At 37.9% G+C, this 17,829-nt stretch overlaps 1 protein-coding gene across 23 annotated transcripts in view; it reads right to left on the reverse strand.

Moving 5' to 3' along the window:
- Positions 1–932: 932 nt before the first annotated feature.
- Positions 933–17,829, reverse strand: part of LOC108701415 (leucine-rich repeat flightless-interacting protein 2) — a 77,062-nt gene continuing 60,165 nt past the window's right edge. For 16 of the 23 annotated variants that reach the window (XM_041576550.1, XM_041576549.1, XM_018236055.2 and 13 more), the window contains 3 exons: positions 17,487–17,579; positions 17,253–17,364; positions 13,864–16,170 (listed from right to left, as the gene is read on the reverse strand). In XM_041576550.1, coding sequence (XP_041432484.1) covers positions 14,486–16,170; positions 17,253–17,364; positions 17,487–17,579 — 1,890 coding nt within the window. In that variant the 3' untranslated portion in view covers positions 13,864–14,485. Of the gene's footprint in view, positions 2,521–3,445; positions 3,551–4,569; positions 4,650–5,738; positions 5,839–8,453; positions 8,504–13,863; positions 16,171–17,252; positions 17,365–17,486; positions 17,580–17,829 lie in introns of those variants that run through there. The other 7 variants (XM_018236065.2, XM_041576552.1, XM_018236063.2 and 4 more) reach the window with 4 other exon arrangements.

A 17,829-nucleotide genomic window follows, 5' to 3' on the forward strand; every position in this document is an offset into this window, starting at 1 on the left:
GCCGCCGCCCGCCCCAATTAAAAAAAAAAACTGCTAATTATTGGAAAACTAGAAAACAAAACTGATATAAATTGCCAAGGTGCTTTAAGGAGCATGCTGGGCAATCTTACATTCATTTGTTTCAAGGGTTTACAATGGCATTGTTAAAGGAAAAGTAAAGGGTTCAAATTGGCTAACCTTCATTAGATTAGCCACATCTGTGCCTCCCCAACCACCATATTAATACGTTTTTAAGCGCTGCCATATTCGGTGTCCAACTTCTCAAAGTACCGACGCTATTTCTTCCTTCGCGGCGGCCATTTTAAATCCGCCGACATCACTTCCTCCTTCGTTTTTAGTAAAATGCGCATGAATTTAGTAATCCGTTTTGAAAAAAGGAACAGTTCCTTCAATCCGTTTTACATATAGCAAATCTGGTCAGCAAGCTGCACAGCTCTGCTCTCCCATTTAGAAACGATTGTTGCTATGGCAACCCGTTTCCTGCAGCGTGATTAGCTGCTCTAACAAAGAGGGAGGGCAGAACAGAGGTCAGTAACGACGTAAGCAGGGAAGAAGCTGCTCAATATGCGCATGCTCAGCAGTACTACAGAGAGGAACTGCGCATGATCCATGTCGTGAGTCGCAATGGGAAGATAGGCATGCTGGGAAAAACGCTTCTCCTACTCTACACTATCAGAGGAAATGGATCAACAGAGCTGCTACAAGAAAGCACACAGAGGTACATGTAACACACCAGCAGACTTTTAGTAACACAGCTGCTTTTTTAAAGATAATTCCTGTTTGGGCTTTACAGGTCCTTTAAGACACAATTGCAGTTTCAATGGTTACAAGAATTATGCAAAAACGCTTAGAGATACAACCACTGCATAGCTACTTCAGCCAAAACTTCATGATTTCATAGATTTAGAAAAGAATCAGTCTATGGGTTTTACTATTTATTCAGTGAAGCATTTATTAACTTTTTTAAATTAAACCTGAAAGAGAATTCTCCCGTGATTGAAGTAGTGATAGAACTGTAGCGGCATGCTCATTCACCTAGAGTCCGGCACATGTCACATAAGGCCACTTTGCCCAGAAACAAGATGGCAGCATACACTCACAAACCTCATTTCTGTGTTCTGATGGCTTTTAAGTTGACAGTTTCAAACAGATGATGATCACACACACATTCTATTTCCAGTCCATAGATCATCCATACATAATTACCCTTGCTTACATGCACTCACTCTCACATACTATATAACCCCTTATGAAACTAAAGGACAGTCATGAAACAAGTGAAAAAAAACCCCCTACACATTTCTGCAATACCCTATCCCCCTCCATGTATTATACGTTATCAGAAACCCTTATCAGATACATTCCAATGCAGGTAGCTGAATGAAGTTAAAAATGCAAGGATTTTGGAGGTTTACAAAATCAGGAAAATGGTAAAAGTGTAGCCGCCTGTGCCCAGGGGCTGCTGGTCACAGTCCTTTAAGAAGTCCATCTCACTTTGTTACTCTCCGTTTACTTGCCAGCAATCTGCAGTGTTTAGAATCATAATACAGGGAAGACATTTTTATACCCAACAAAAGGGATATTTTGTAGCCAGCAAAGGTAGGCAGTGCCAACCCCATGACACCTTCATGTAAATATGGGATGCATACCCTCTTGCACTGTGCTCTCTGCCCCTTCAATATAAATGTGTGAATATTTTTTTAAGGATCTGTGGCTGGGGTTTTCAGAAAGTAGCAAAAGTAAGTCATGCAAGGTGTCACCCTAACTATAAACCTGGTAACTGTAACCCTGGCCATATTGTGCTTGTATTAGAGGAGCAGGGCTGATCCAAACTGTCCCTTGGACGATTTAACATCTTTAATTCTTTCCCAAAAATGTGACTTTAATACTTGCATTGGGATAGGGGCAATAGTCTGCATAACAGAGAACTAGTAATACCTTCTGTAGTGTTTGAGGTCATTGGTATCTAAATCAGCACACGTAGGGGCCAAAGCAGCATCCCTGAGGTCAAAAGATTCCTGAAACTTTACTCAAGGAAATCGGAGAGAATCACTAAAGGAATATGACCTCATGCTAATTCTGGATGCAGAGTGAAGAAATACAGGAGACATGCCATAACTTCTCTGCCACAATGTGATTTGCCCCAACTGGAGAGGTAACCAAGCATTTGTAAAATCCTCCAGAAATGAAGGGCAGTCTGATCTCCCGAATCCAAGTGCACCACACAGGGTGGCCTGTACTTCTGGGGGTCAGGAAGTGAAAGTGTTAAGCAAAGTTGTATTGACAATAAAATACACCTGTTTTCTGTCCATTAGCGTCTCACTGCTGGCACATGTCATTTAAAAGAAAAATGACTAGGAAGTTGGCACAACCAGTGTTGTCCCTTTGGTTTCATACACATTCCAGCTATCACTGGTGAGACAAGATAGCACTACGATTAGCCTTCATCTTCTCCAGTCGCTTCACCAAGTGGCTATTGCCGACTTCAAGCTCCTCAATCTTATCTAATGCTGTCCGGAGCTGCAAAATAAAGATGCACATTATCAATGCTTTACACATTTTTGGAATTTTATTGCATGCAGTCACTTTCAACATTTTTAAAAAAAACTAATTCAGATGCACTTGTTTTACCAATTCCCTAAATCAGGGATCCCCAACCTTTACAACCAGTGAACAACATTCAGAAGTAAAAGCAGTTGGGGAGCAACACAAGCATGAAATATGTTCCTGGGCTGCCAAATAAGGGCTGTGATTGGCCATTTGGTAGCCCCTATGTGGATTGTAAACCTACCTAGAGGCTCCGTTTGGCAGTGCACCTGGTTTGTATACAACTAAAACTTTCCTCAAAGCCAGGAATTCAAAAATAAGAACCTGCTTTGAGGCCACTGAGAGCAACATCCAAGGGGTTGGAGAGCAACATGTTGCTCACGAGCTACTGGTTTGGGATCGCTGCCCTAAATGAACAGCAGGGGCAGGCCAAAATAAAGTTCCATTTTATAAGGTATATTAGTAACTATTGTTACTGCATCTGGTGCAAGGTGCAGAGTGCAACACTTTTCTGTGCAAGGGATCCCTAATATTTACACCTGCCTTAGGCCCAATCAGCATTGCACCAACATACCATTCAGCTTGCACCTATAACATGGAACATTTACAAGCTTAAATTTAACATATGAACTTATCACTATAGAACATAGCTAGGTTTTGCAGAACATTCTTTTTATTTTATGTAGTAATGCCTTGCAGGATATCCATTTACACCAGAGCTTGATATGCACAGAAACTATGGGTAGAAGAGTACAGTGCAAGATAAAATAATGATGGAAATCCTAGTTCTTGTTCTAATTTCTTTCTGGAAAAGAAGCCTTTGTTATGAAATACAGTAGGCTAAAGATACCAGTAAAGCATGGACATATATTATAGACAGTTTTGGCTTAGGACTCACCTCTCTCTGCAACCTTCGTTTTTCTGCTTTTAATTCATCTTCTATTTTTTCTGCGTTTTCTGATGAGGCTTTGTACCGAGTCAACTGACTTTCTAACCGGATTATCTGAAGGTTATAAAAGGTGATTTCCACAAATGAGTGTGGTTTAAGCATGGTTAGTCCCTCATACTGCATTATATTTCCCACAAGTTGCATTATGGTCTAGCTCATACAGCCTGCTACAAGGCTCCTGATTTACAGGAAGCTTCCTATAAATATACCATACCTACCCCACATATAATACTGTAAACCTATAAACATACCAATCTCTCCTCTGTTAATATCATTGGATATGAGTAAACTGTTTAGCGCTAAAATCCTGTCTCTGCACCTATGCCATAGATAGCACTGTCATGGGCTTGTATGCTATTCATAGTAATCGTGTATTTGCTGTATAACTATATTTCATGGGGGTGATTCAGTGCCATGTGTTACAAAATATAAAGAATATAAATTAGTCATGAGAAAGTTAGTTAGTAATTTGTTGCAGTCCTTAGAAGCACTGGAGTCATTCTCTCTTCCAAATCTAACACCTTTCAATATGGAAGCTCTGTCCCTTACTGTATTACCATATACCTTGACTACTTATGAAATCAAGGAGAAAGGAAAGATAACCCTGCCAGTTGGTGGCACTACAAATGTTGGTGCTTAAAATGGCACCAATATCTTGAGCAAGTTACTGATTACAATTACTACAAAATCTTAACCCTGGGCTCTAAGTTCTCTTCCGTGATAAATATGTAAATATGTTCTGGCTTATGGGTCAAGAAGGCACGTTACAAGCACTACTGGCCACAAGAAACGTTGATTAATTGGTTTATAATTTCTTGGCCTGTACTCCTTTAAATAGGTATATTTAATCATTCTTTATTGGGTCTTGTTTGTCATAATACAATTCCAAATTGCTTCTAAACTTGCTGATACTATTTCTATACATGATAAACAAAATTGCCACAACACACTGGCTATAAATGCTATCTTTCTCTGCTGCTAGCTCACTGGAAAATTAATGACAGCCTTTCTGTTACACTTATGTGCCTGCACATTTACCCCCTTCCATGCTGGCCCCAGCATTGTGTACTTACGTTCTGTTCTAGAGCTGTTACTTCCTGGGTAGATTTTGTAATTTTAAATTTAAGGTCACTGATTTGTCTGGTGGCATCTCCTGTAAGGGTTACACATTATAAGTAAGCATGCATATGTCTTACAGTCAATTAAACAAATACTTTATTCCACTACTTTATTCCCAAGGGTTCCTAGAACTCACATCTAAAAGATCTGTCTCCCATAAAAGAGGCTTTAACATTTTTTTTTCTTTACAGTGTTTAAAAAGGTACCACTTAGAGTATTGCTGAAAAAAAATGGGCCTTGTTCCCTGTACATACTCTATGCATGGTCTTTGTATATGGCACCACGCACCCATCCATTCGCTATAAAGCTAGGGTAATTGCACATTCCAGTTGCACATCATTGGAATAATCAGGGCTGCCACCAGTAATTATGGGGCACCATACTACTATGTTAACAGGGTCCTCATCCCTGGTGGTCCCCGATATTAGCCCACTGTCACCTGGGTGGTCAATATTATTGCTCAGTATGGCAAGATCAGTATAACTGAGCATGGAAACATCAGAAGATAATTCCTGATTCAGTAAATAAAGTTGTTGCTGTTCTGTCAGGGCTGAAGAGCAGGGAGCGCTAATGTTACATATTTACAATATTGGCAGTGTAAAACTTGTAAGCATTGCAAATAAAATTAAACATTAAGTAAATTGCAAAAGTGCAAGTGAACTCAATGTGAGCAATTTTACTTGATGACATGAAACCAATGGATAATATCATTTTTTTAAGGGATGCACCGAATCCACTCTTTTGGATTCGGCGGAACCCCGAATCCTTTGTGAAAGATTCGGCCAAATACCGAACTGAATCCCAACCCTAATTTGCATATGCAAATTAGGGGTGGGAAGGGAAAAACATTTTTTATTTCCTTATTTTCTAACAAAAAGTCATGTAATTTCCCTCCCTGCCCCTAATTTGCATATGCAAATTAGGGTTCAGATTCGGTTTGGGCGGGCAGAAGGATTCAAATCCGAATCCTGCTGAAAAAGGCCGAATCCCGAACCGAATCCTGGATTCGGTGCATCCCTAGTTTTTTTTCAAGAAAATAACAGGTAGGGAGAAGCTAGAATACATATTCTGCCATTTCATCATTCATTCATAATGAATGTAGCCTTAAGTTTCTCAAGCTCACGTTGATAGTCGCTGCCATTCTCCATATCGTCACTCTCTGGATTTTCTGGGCTCCTGTTCCTTTGATTCCTTTCTTCAAGATGCCCTTTCAACCTCTTAATCTGAGAGAAAGAGAACATTCTGTGAGCTGTGCAGCATGCAACATAGTCCATGAGTTGGAATGTAATGTACTGTGATAGGCATATGCCTTCAATATTTGCATCTCCAGTTATGTCTTTAGGTTTCCCCCTGCTCTTAAAACCAGGGACATTACAAAGGGTGCTGCGAAGGTTAAGCCTACCTTTGGGCTTCCAGGTGGTACTCAAGTTACAGTCATTCTGGCAGCCAAGCAGAACTTCAGTTGGCTTCATTGTTTTTAGTACCTGTACTATCATGCTCCCATTACTTCAGGAGTGCTCATCATTAAGAAACAAGGAGGAAGTAATTTGCCAAGTAATGATGTTTGGTTCATCTCCCAATCATTATGATTGGAGCAGTACAATGGCCTGTATACCATACCATGAGGACATAGCTAACCAGTGGGGCTGATCATATTTATAATGGGCCATACAAAGCAATGCCATAAAACAATACCTGAAAAACATTTGGGTATAGTGGCCCTGAGAATCTCAAAGTGATAAAATCTACCTTGATCAACAGGGAATAACACTAAGAGGCAAAGGTGTCAGCTTTCAGTTGGGTACTTCAATTCTATTAATTAAGAAGAACCATTGCTAAAATAGTGAATTATTTCCATGGTTTTTAACATAGCAAAGTATATAGAACTCACCACAGTATACTTTTTAAAGGGAACCTATCAGCTTAAGAAATAATACCAAATCCTATTTTATGATGTTAGTCAAGCAAAATAACCTTTACTTTAATGAAATAAATTATTTTAATCTTGTTTCTTTTAGTCTTGAAAAGCCATCTTGCAGACACTGTTATCAAGGAAAGCCTTCGATCAGGTCAAAATCTTGATTCTGCCCCAGGATGGGGCATCAGATGCCCATGCACTGGCTTCACAATTAGATGTTGAGGAAGGAGAGGGAATGTGAGGAGTGCAGTGACATCTAGGAAGTGCAGAATGGAAAGTGAAAGTAATTGCCTGCCATGCATCTATGCCTAAGGCGGGGCAGGTAATATATGATTGACAGCTGAGATTTTTAAACAAGTTTATAACAGGCATGGATGTTTTAATAAAAAATTGAATTTGGGTTTCATGTTTAATTTGAAAATGGACTTTAATGGACTCTGATTTTCATTTCTGGAAACCTGACTTTTCTGCAAAGTTGGAACAAGTCTAGAAATCAGGTTTTAGGCATTGCAGGTGATGCGATGATATATAGTAATATATTTGCTATCACAATGCTAAGGTGGGACTAATTTGAATTACATTTTTGCGTGTGATAATATTCAACTTTTCATGGAGGACCAATACATATTAGAAGTATGGGAGGCTTACTAAAGGTCAGTGTATCGACTGTATTTGAGAATGCAATATGGGGGCACAGTGATGGATCCCACTTTCTTCTCTTAGCTATATGGAATAAAAGTTTTATTGTCAGAAAGTGCTGGGTATTTAGATATTTCCTTAAACTTCACTGCAATTCATGAAACATAGAAAACATTCACAATCCTTTTTCTCTACCTGAAAGCCCAAAGGTGCATTGCCAAATGTCCCAGAGGTCGTTGTCATGGTCATGAATGCTAAGCTTGCTTAAATGGGCAGTATACCCCCATAAATCTAATGAATAGGGCTTGTGCGAAATATACTTTTTGCCCATTGTTTTAATCATGAAAAATCTATAGTTATTTATTGAACTAAACAGGGCAGACAGGCAAGCTGAAGCTACTCCATGTTTGGTCCTTGAGAGGCAGATAATTTAACTAGCAGCATATAACCTCCTCCCTTCACCTTTTGATTTTTGTGTTTTTTTAGCTGGAGTCCATTATGCAGGGGGATTATGTAGTCTGGAATTTATACTGTTATCTGGTTGCTAGGACCTGATGAACCCTTGCAACCAGGCAGTGGCTTTAAAGTGGACCTGTCACCCAGAGACAAAAATCTGTATAATAAAAGTCCTTTTCAAATTAAACATGAAATCTAATTTCTATTTTTTATTAAAGCATTCATATCTGTTGTAAGCTCATTTAAAAATCTTAGCTGTCAATCAAATATTGTCTGCCCCTCCTCTATGCCCTGGGCATAGAGGCGGGGCAGACAATTACTTTCACTTTCCATTCAGCACTTCCTAGATGTCACTGCTCTCCCAGTTCTCTTTACAATTTAATTGTGTAGCCAGGACATGGGGATGGACATCAGGTCCCCCATTCTGGTGCACAAACAAGATTCTGAGATGATGCAAGGCTTGTCTTAATAACAGTGTCCACAAAATGGCTCCTGCCTGCTTGCTATCATTTTGAATTCCCAGACTGAAGGAAACAAGATTCAAATAATTTATACAGTGTAATTAAAGTTCATTTTGCTTGTCTAATGTGATAAAATAGGATTTTGAATCATTTTTTTGGATGACGGGTCCCCTTTAATGACAAACTGTAAAAGGAATAGAATATAAGATGCCCTTATATCGTATATGCAATGCTAAATCTAACCTTACACTTCATATATTAGGATGATAGCAGAGAAAGGCAACCTATAGTGATCCAGCTGATATAAAACTACATCAGAGAGGCTTCCCACACCTGCCCCACATAAGAACACATGACTTGTTACCTGGTCCAAGAAGGTTTCTCTTTCATCTAGCAGCTTCTTCAGCCGGATGTCTTAGGCAATGAAGGCGCAAGGTACAACAGAAAGAGAGAGAGGGAAAGAAAATGGAGATATACAGAAATATTGAGCAAAACAAAGAAAAGAAATACAGGCGATCTTCTGGTAAAATAAACAAGAGTCAATTGCTTGTGCTGGGAATCAGAAAAGTGCAGTAAATATGATCCACAGTGACATAGACCACAATCTGTCTGGAATACATTCAGGGCACATAGAAGTAAATGTATTCATTTGTGTGCATAGTGTCAGAATACAGTGCCACATGCTAATGAAATTGAAGCAGAACCAATTGTATAGCCTAAACAATATTAATCTCTCTTTTCCTTGTAAACTATCCTGGATAGCAAACTATCCTAGATTCCAGTATGATGATTATTATATGAAATGATTTCAAATGCCAATTCTAGTTTTGTCAGTTTTGCACAGTGTTGCAAAATTAGGCATTTGCAAATAGTACAGTGTTTGGCTACTTAACTGCTCTGCCCAGTAATGAAGAACAGGGCTTCTTTAAATTATAGGAGTTTCTTTAAATTGTGCACTAGAGGGCACCCTTGCTTTCCTTTTCTTTTAAAATTCTTTTTATTGAGATTTTCAATAAAATACAAGAATATGACAATATGATAAACATACAATGTTTCAACAAGGAACAAAAGAAATATTCTTAAGCATAACGGTCAAAGCATTTGACATGAAAGAAAGGTAAATAAATAAATAAAGAAAAAGGGGAAGATACAAATAGCATTAAATATTAAAATATTAGAAAAAATAATAATGAAGTAAAATTAAATTAAATAAATAGACCTGTTATTCTTTCCTTACATATTAAAACCTGACAGTGCAAAAATACATAGATAAACATTTTTGTGAATGAAGGCATTAAATATCTCTTTTAACGTATCCTTAGCATAAATCTTGTCCCATAAGACTAAGGATAAATGACTTCCTATCAGCCTCTAAAGAAGAGATATAAAGAGACCATCTATTCCTTATTCTATTTCTTTGGAGAAGATCATCCATTCTAAATCTAATTACCTCTTGAATACATAAGTTAAATAGATAAGAAAGCACGTCCTTCAAAGAAGGGGGGTTCTCTTTTATCCAGTACAAGAATATAGATTTTCGAGTAGCTGCCATAACCAACCAACAAAAAGATACTATTTCATCTGAGACATTAATAGAAGAACCGTTGTTAGATACCTGAAAAAAATCTTTCACATCTACTAGAGCATATTGAGGATTTAAAGAAACATCTAAATTAATTGAATTTTTAATAAAACCTTTTATTTTCTCCCACAGGTTTCTAATAAACGGACAATCCCAGATATAATGAAAGAAATCAACATTCTGCTCTTTACATTTTGGGCAAAAAGAAGTCTTCTGAGAGCCATCACAGTTTTGAAACAATAAGCCATAACCTAAATGAATGAGCCGAAAATGCTGGTCTCTCCATGACTCAGAGACCCTTGCTTTCCAACCATAGCCTTTTCCTGTAATTGTTGGTTTATATAAAAATTAATTATCTCCTGGGCATGAAAAAGAGTTTTCTTTGACGCAGAAGTCCGGGTTTTAATGGCACATAATTGCATCATGTATCCAGCAATTTATTATATAAATAAAGCCCTAAAAGGCACATAGGGTGATCTCAATCGTTTTGTCACCTGGGTCCATTCCAAGCTTGGCAGATGCTCGACAAAACTTGGAATTACTCCCCACTCCCTATAAACCAGATTTATATGGACTACTGGAGGACTCTGTTCGTAATAATCCAGTTCTCTATTGTCTGCAGGTTTGCTCAACGGACATAATAAATTAAAAAACATACATTAATATAAATACAGGTATGGGACTTCTTATCTGGAAACCTGATGCTCAGAAAGTTATGGTCCAGTTTAAGCACACCATTCTAAAAATGTAATGCTTTTCTTTTTCTCTGTAATTAGAAATCAGTGCCTTGTACTTGATAGTAACTAAGCTGCATGAATATGCATGCATGTTAGTGGCAAGAAAAACCTATTGGGTTTATTAAATGTGTAAATGTTTTTTAGAAGACATAGGGGGTTATTTATCAAAGGTCAAGTTGTGTTTTTCCAAAAAATTTTAGTTTTTTGAGGGTAGTTTTCAGTCAAAACTTGAATTTTCAGGTAAAAAAACAAACAAAACATTTTGTGGTTTATATAAGAAAAACTAAAATTTTTTGGGGTTTTATTAAAAACTTAAATTTTTCGAGATTTATTATACCCTGCAGCTGGAAATAGCTCAAATCCAAAAAATACCTCGGGTAAAGCCTGTTGAGGTCATGTAGAAGTCAATGGCAGAGGTCCCTTCAACCATTTGAAGATGTTCAAGCTCGTTTCTGTGGGTTTTGCTCAAAAACTGAATTCATTTTAGCAATTCAAGTTTTTTCCCGTGGAAAACTTGATTCATTCAGGTTTTTCACCCTGAATTCACTGATTCAAGTTTTGTACCTTTGAGTTTCTTCTTAAATTAGAAAACATTTGAGTTGTGAGTTCATTCGAGGTATAAAAAATCCCACAAACCTCTAAAACTTGACCTTTGATAAATAAACCCCATAATGTATGGAGATCCAAATTATATAAAAAAAAAACCTTTATCCAGAAACCCCTTGGACCCCCTAACTTTACTAATGTGAGATCTACTTCTAATGATTATGTCTCATTATGATCTACATCCATAAAGGCATTGTTAGAATTCTGTTTCATGGAAAATATTACTTCAATATTGATTTATGGGAAAATGTATATTTCTGTATTTAACAAACAACTATTTCTTATGTAACCTTAATGTAATAAATATCTGAATGAAAAGAGTGAAACAGGAGGGTGATTTAGACAAGTTGTGTCTTGTCACAGTGTCTTGAGATCTACTGATCACCAGCTAAAGGTCTACTGGTAAATCCCAATCTACCGTTTGGACACCCCTGAGACCTGTAAAAATATAGCAGGCAGGTTAATTGGCTCCATTGGGGCAGAGACTTCTATACATAAAGAACAGTCACTGTAACATGCTGCCGTATGTAAACCTATGGTAACAGTAAAACATTACATATAAAACACACACAGATAGTAAAATTTAATTCACGTCAACATAACTGCTGTGTTGAGCAGTTAGACCTGTTGCCAAGGTGAACATACAACATTCAGATGCCACCAGCACTACAAATGATGATTCACATGCATATATTCTTGTCTCTATCATACTGACATACTATATTGTTTATTCAGTACTTCTGGTTCTTTTGACTATAATCAAAAGAAATAAACAGCGCACTGAAAAGCCATTGCATAAGGAGCCGCTAATTATCTCAAAGCCCAACAGGCTTTAAAGTTGTGGGGGTACAGAAAAAAAATCTGTTACGCGTGAATTTAAGCAAAACATTATGCACAGGAAGGAGTTGTTGAAATGTCATTTAGCTTTTGTGGAGTCCCTTTGTTCAGTGCAATTTGCTGGCACTTTATTTTAGTTTGTGTACTAGCAGTCAGAGCTACACAAAATCTGGAAATGTGTTTTGTGGAGTAGCTATGAATACAGAGTATGACCAGTATGTGTGCTTCACAAACGTAAAACAGACACTTTTCAAGATTAAAATATGTTTATTTTCATTATATACAGCTTAGCAGATCCAACCATTGTCACACTTTCAATATTTATGGATCAATAATGGCACCTCTCCCCAGCTAGCACAGAGTAATACACGGATCATCCAGTAGCAAAGCCATGGGAATGTGTCTTCTAAACCATGTTTTTATATCATTTCTGTGTGTATATAACTTAAATATTATGAGTCTAAAATACATTTAAATTGCTGTACATCTCTGGCTAATAACTGTTTAAAGGGGACCTGTTACCTTAAGAAATAATTCCAAATCCTATTTTATGATGTTAGTCAAGCAAAATAAACTTGCACTAGCTTTAGCTAATTTTCAAGTTAAATTTCAATGGATGTATATGTTGCAGCAAATACATTACACTACACAAGCCCAGGGAACCTTACTAAAATAATATAAAGTTGTTATAATACCTACTTGTATAATTTATGTGCCATATGTTAGGAAATGTAAAAAAAAAAGATTTTTTGCAGCCTATCACCCTGAAAAACTGAAAAGTGGCAGGCGATATATGATTGACAGCTGAGACTTTTAAACAAGATTAAAACAGGTATGGATATTTTAATTAAAAAAAATAATTTGGATTTCATGTTTAATTAAAAAAAGACGCTTATACAGGTTTTTATGCCTGGGTGACAGGTCCCCTTTAAGCATGTTCCTCAAAAAGCACAATTAGTCATTCTTGGTCCTTAAAACACATTAAGCAATTTACACGTCAAATACTTATTTATTTATTTTTTTATCAAAGGCTGAATTGTAGGCCTGCCATAACAGCCTTCGGAATGTTTTACTTTGAAAATATAAACCCTTGGAACCCATGGAATGTTAAGGAACAGGGCAACACCATAACAAAAGATAATGGATCTTCAATGCAAAAACATTACAGATTACAACCATTTCTTTTCCATTTGCCTTTAACGCACTGGTCAATAGTCAGTAGGTGCTTCATTAATAACTCACTCAGCCACTTTCATTTTGGACATTCATACTACATAGGAGACTGAAGGTTAGGTTATTAGAGTCTCTATTAACAACCCTGGATATTATGCTACTGTGTTAGGTGAACATATTTTGGTGCATTTTGAACAGAATCATGTAATTATTTGAATACATATATTATTCTACAGCCAGAGCAACTATAGATCTCTGCAGATGAAATATACCAACATATACACAAGAGCGGTTGATTATAAAACTGGATGAAACAGAGGCTAGGCCTTTTTGTATACACAGCAGTGGTATACAACAGATATAGTGCAGTAGTTCTAGTAGCCAATAGGCCACATACTGGAATTGAAAGCTCCATTAGATCACCCATTATTCAGATTTATATAAATGTGTTGTGAAGGCTGAGTATTATGTGCACAGTATTTATAACTTCAGTTCAATTAGGCCTGACACTGGCAAAGTCTGGGCAACTCGGTTAAACAGTATTACGTTGCATTAAATGTGTGTGTGTTTCTATGTACAAAATTCAATGTGTGTAGGTGCAGATACACAAATATATACACACTCAGGCAGAGAATATAGATAGTGCCTTATAGCCTCAATGCATCCACATTTAGAGAGAGATAACTAGGGATGCACCGAATCCAGGATTCAGCCAGGATTCGGCCTTTTTCAGCAGGATTCGGATTCAGCCGAATCCTTCTGCCCGGCAGAACCGAATCCTAATTTGCATATGCGGGGAGGGAAATAGTGTGACTTTTTGTCATAAAACAAGGAAGTAAAAAATGTTTTCCCCTTCATATGCAAATTAGGATTAGGTTCGGTATTCGGCCGAATCTTTCGCGGAGGATTCGGGGGTTCGGCTGAATCCAAAATAGTGGATTCGGTGCATCCCTAAAGATATGACTCACAAATCTAACATTCAGAGTAGATGAAGGAGGCAATAACTGGCGATCACATTAAATAATCCAGTGACAGGTATATAAAATAAATAAGAATCCCCTCGATGCAGTTCAGAAATGCCCAGTAACTGGTATCACACTGAAGAGCAGGGACAAGCCTGTGAAGGTGGTGACTAAGGATACAGGAGAGAGTACATTTATTTTTTTGCCCAAATCCTTATGGCAGGTTTCTTTAAAAGCACATTCTGCCTTAGATTTGCTTCTAGAGATACCTGCCGATGTTTAGGTTATACTTTTCTAGTTTAGCATGATTCAAGGCTTGTCCAGTTCACTGCCAGTATTTATCTCAGTGTTTCTATTGCCTTTCTTGCCCAATAGTTGGTGAACAGTTGAGATAACTGGAATTCCTTCATGCAGCAAAACAAATCTTCATTTAGTGCAATTTAATGACCAGCAGTGTCAAAGTGCATGGCTAAACAGCAAGGTGGGGGGACCCTCTCTTTCAAGATATCACACAATCCTCTTTATTTTTACCTTTTACCAATTTTATCGACTTATTTGTGCTAACCTCAGATCTCACATCTTCCATACTGGAGGTCATGTCCACTGATGATCCTAATCTTATTTCACTCTCTCCTTGGTACTTCTCACTTGGTCCATTGTCCTCTTCTTCATCGTGATCCTCTTCCTCTTCATTACTGCCATTTTCTTCATCATGGTTTTCATCCTCCAAATCATCTTTTTCTTCATTTTTTACTTCTTCTTTGGTGACCAACAATTCAGTGTGAGCTTGTTTGCATTCACTTTCATCAGCATTCTGTGTCATACTCTCTTCTTTATCAGCTTCATCCAGAGCCCCCTCCTTTTGGCCTTTCTGCTCTCCAGGGATTACATTTTCCCCTTCACTTAAATTAAAACTTTCATTATTACTTTTGCTGCTGCTCTCCAAACCTGCATCTGAGTAAATTTGTTCTTTCTTTTCACTGTCGCTAATCACTAAGCCATCTTCCAACTTCTCACGGTCTACCTTTACATTTGTGCATTCAATAAAATGACATTGTGCTTGACCATCTTCTGATGGGTTGCTATCACAGGCCACTGATGTTACAGCTTCATTTTCTAAAACTAGTTTTAGGGATTGGGGGGGAAAAACCTCCACCGCTTCAGCCTCATTTTCCTTAAAAGTCTTAGTTGTTTCCTCTTTATGAGTAGAGATTTCAAACTTATCTTTTTTAATAATCTCATTATCTTCATCTCCAGGCTTTTTTTCACTTTCTAGAGCAGGCAATGCTTCTTCTGTATTATGCGTTGTTATTGGTTCCATTTCCGTCTCCTGTTGTATTTGCACATTCAGGCTGCTTTCATTTGGTGTAAACTCAAATACATTTTCCTTGGGTATTTCATGATCCACTTTGGATCCAATGATTTCAACATTTTCTCCTGTTTCACGAAAATCATCACTATCACTGCTTGTCTGGTCAGCACTCTCTTCAGATGCCACAGAGCATGATGATGCTTCCCTAACATTTACTATACCCTCACAACCCTCACTTCCAGATACAGGCTCTGCACTCTCTACTGTACAATCATGATCTTCTTCCATGTTCTCAGCCTTTTGGTCTTGGAAATTGTCTTTCATATCACTGCTTAAACTAAAGGCAGTTTCACAAACACACTCAGTTACATTTTGGGTTTGTTTGACAAAATCAAGAGCATCCTGAAAGACTTCACTTTCGCCTGGACTCCCGCCTCTTTGATTTTGTGCCACTTCACCATCCACTACTGAAGTAATGTGTTCTACCGTAGTTCCTTTACCTTCTATAGCTTTTACCTCTACTTCAATCCCTCCCTCCTCCTCACTTGCCAGGTGTTTTAAGACAGTTTTGCAATCTTCCCTTTGCTGGCTTAAACTTTGCCCAAAAATATTCTGGCTACAACCATCATCAGCTGAAGGGTCTTGCTTCAGCTCATCAGGATTCTCACTTTTAAGTTCCTGTATTCTCTGAAAGTCTGTGGCAACATTGTTTTCTGCTTGAAATGGAAATTCTTCAGGAGATTTTTCTTGTTCCTCTTCTCTGTCCTGCTCAGCCAATGGTTCATTTTCTTTTTCCTGCTCATGTTCAGTCTGAGACCTCTGACTCATCAAAGACATTTCCTGCTCTGTCACATCAGATTCATCAGCTTTGCCTGGAAGACCATGTACAGAGAATTGAGGAATGCTTGGACAGCCCAGTCCCACCCCCGACACATAGTGGAAATGATTAAGGGAAAGAAGAGGAATTGAAAATATCTGCTTTGTTGATTGGAACAGAAATGCAGCAATTAAGCGATTGCAGAATAAACACCACCATTTGGTACAGAGCGGAGAAGAATGCTAAAGAGCAGAGCGAAGCAGGTCCTGCTTGTCCAAAAAAAAAAAAAGTACAAGATCTCTAGAAAAGGCAGAGCTATGCTTCCAGTACAGCTCAAGTCTACAAGCCAAGGAGAAGACAGCACAGCATGGAGGTCCAGGACTGTGAGGTTTTATTAAACACAAGGATTGTGATTTACTGCCCCTATTTTGCATCTGTTCTAGTTAGGAATCAGAAAGTCTTAGGCTGCAAAAAGTAAAGCATTTTTTTTCTGAGCCAGAGCCACTTAGAAATGTCTATAGGAGCTGACTTTTCAAAATGTAAAACGGAAATTGAACTTTATTGGCATTACCCACACCCATTTTATTAGTGTGTGACATAATTAATACCTTAATGAAGACAATATTTTGAAGGGTTAGAATACACAATCCACTAGATTATATTAAGACAAAAAGCAGCCACTTCACCTCTCATTGCAAAGCTTTTCATTAGTGGATCCACTGACCCTAAGCAATCTTTAATTAAATTTTAGATGCTTCTGTTTTTTTAAGCAAGTGTTGTAAAGTAGGAATACTTTTTCCTTTGCTATGTGTATCATGTGTGTATAATGTATATTTCTCAGACAGTCCTTAGTTTAAAAGGATTACAACAAAATAAGGAACAAAAACAACTAATTGCCACAATAAAAGTATTTCTTGGATGCCCTTAACCTTTGTGACCAGTCCTACAGTAACCACTACAAGGGCATCCTGATGCCAATAATGTTATGGTCTCTTGACCCTAATAAACAGGACTGACAACATAGATAGATAATTGCCAAGAGCATAGCATGCAAAGTTAAAGTATAAAGAGACACCGTTTAGGACTGGTTTAATCAGTGACAAGCTTAGCATAGGGAGGTGATTGCACTCCACTTACCAAGAGCTGTTGCCTTTTGGGGTGACTCCATGTGACACTCTTCAATTATATGGGGTTCTATTGAGGCATCTCCATTAGGTGTATCTTCAGAATCTAGTGCAATACCATGTTTCTGCAAATATAACCTAATATTAGTATACTGTTGGGCCCAGTGAGAGCAGCAGCGATGCAAAACAGAGATCGACAGAAAGATCAATCTATCTACTCATACAGAAGATGTGTAGAACACAGTACCTTTAACGCCTCCCTCAAACGGCTAACCTCTTCCCTGAGATCATCACGTTCACAACGAACTGGGTCAAAGAATTCTTTTTGTCTTTCAAGGGCCTACACTTGCCCCAAAGAAGGGAGAAGGGCATCAAATAAGAAAGGGAAAGAGCAGGGAGGAAGAGCAAAACAAGAAAGAAATACCAAGATGGTGAGTGAAAAACAACATAAAAAACAGTAGCAGGTCAGAGTGTACTCCAAATTTCAAAAGCAAGACCACAAGCAGTAGCCATGTCTCCTCGCCTGACTAACAATGAATGGAAAGCAATTTCCCTTGCTCATATTAGGCGTATGTAAGAATTTAAGCTAT

The sequence above is a fragment of the Xenopus laevis genome, chromosome 9_10L (assembly GCF_017654675.1).
Source record: "Xenopus laevis strain J_2021 chromosome 9_10L, Xenopus_laevis_v10.1, whole genome shotgun sequence".
Taxonomy (NCBI): Eukaryota; Metazoa; Chordata; class Amphibia; order Anura; family Pipidae; genus Xenopus; species Xenopus laevis.